We start from the raw sequence: 1,149 nt of genomic DNA, 5'->3' as shown, positions 1-1,149 counted from the left end.
ATATTCTGTTCTCCAAGTACTTTTAAAGCCATAATGGTGATCATGTTGAGAGTCTGTGTTCTTTCATGAGACATAAGGCAAACAGTGCTTTCATTCACAACTCCACGCAAGGTCATAAGGTAATCATACTTGCTCTTTTCTTCACCTATGAAATGGTTTCGGAGGTATGATTCAATCTTCTTTTGCTGTTCTCCTACATCAGGAAAATCAATGAAGAACCTAGAACACATATAACGTTCCAGGATCTTGATTTCTGTTTCACAAGCTGGCCTGAAGTTACGAACCAGCAAGTTGCTGTACTTGAGAAGGCCACCACCTCTAATCTCTTCAGGTTTTCTGGTAGATATAAGCTTGTACTGCAAATGTGTCATTGCTTCCTGAAAGTCTCCATACATGCTTTCAGCTAGCACAGCAGGATAGGATTCTTGGGTAAGCTTAGCATTTTTGTCAGTGTAAAAGGCTAACATGGAATCTAGGATGATTTGAAAGGAATCAACACTAAATTCAAATTGTCGTCTGAGTGAATCCACAAATTTTAGTTCTACATTCTTCCCAGTGTTGTTTGAAAGAGAGATGAGACTCCAGCGATCATGCTTATCGCAGACTTTGACCATCTTCTGCACATAAGCCTCTTTCATGGTCTTTGGGGTGATCTTTTCCTTTTTAACACCTTTAGGTAAAAAGTCGAGTAGGCAACTAAGAACTGTATCCTTAACAACCTGAAATTCTTGATCATTTGGAAGCTCGACACCAAAAATAACATCCAAATCCTTATAGCTGATTCCATTACGGCTTGCAAGTACATGACTTGCTGTGGAACCATTCAATCGAGTATCTTTAACAATAATTCCTTGCTCTATGAGTTGGTCTTTCACAACCTGAATGATATCTTTTGGTTTTACCTCCAGTGTGGGAAAATTTCTCCTTCCATGAATTGGAATTATGTCTTCCAACACTTGATCCAAGACTATAATTTGATCCCAAGTGAGATAGCTGGATCTTATTTCAGACATTTTGAAGTCAGTAGATTAACTAGAAAGCAAACAAAATATTTAAAGGGAATGTTAACCTCTTAAACATGCCTAAAGCATATGAAACAGTTAATTCAAAATAGACATACCCTCAACATAAACCAGGCAGTAAATTACC

At 37.8% G+C, this 1,149-nt stretch overlaps 1 protein-coding gene across 1 annotated transcript; it reads right to left on the bottom strand.

Moving 5' to 3' along the window:
• Positions 1–2: 2 nt before the first annotated feature.
• On the bottom strand, positions 3–1,013 carry TENT5D (terminal nucleotidyltransferase 5D; the record flags this gene model as incomplete). The annotated part of the gene is made up of 1 exon (XM_007958331.2): positions 3–1,013. A coding segment is annotated over exon 1 (1,011 nt), but the record flags the coding sequence as incomplete, so codon positions are not given.
• Positions 1,014–1,149: the final 136 nt, after the last annotated feature.

Source organism: Orycteropus afer, unplaced genomic scaffold (assembly GCF_000298275.1).
Source record: "Orycteropus afer afer isolate SDZICR_OR568_19922 unplaced genomic scaffold, OryAfe1.0 scaffold00927, whole genome shotgun sequence".
NCBI classification, from domain to species: Eukaryota; Metazoa; Chordata; class Mammalia; order Tubulidentata; family Orycteropodidae; genus Orycteropus; species Orycteropus afer.
The sequence above is the reverse complement of the archived record's forward strand: the minus strand, read 5'-3'. Positions and strand labels throughout refer to the sequence as shown.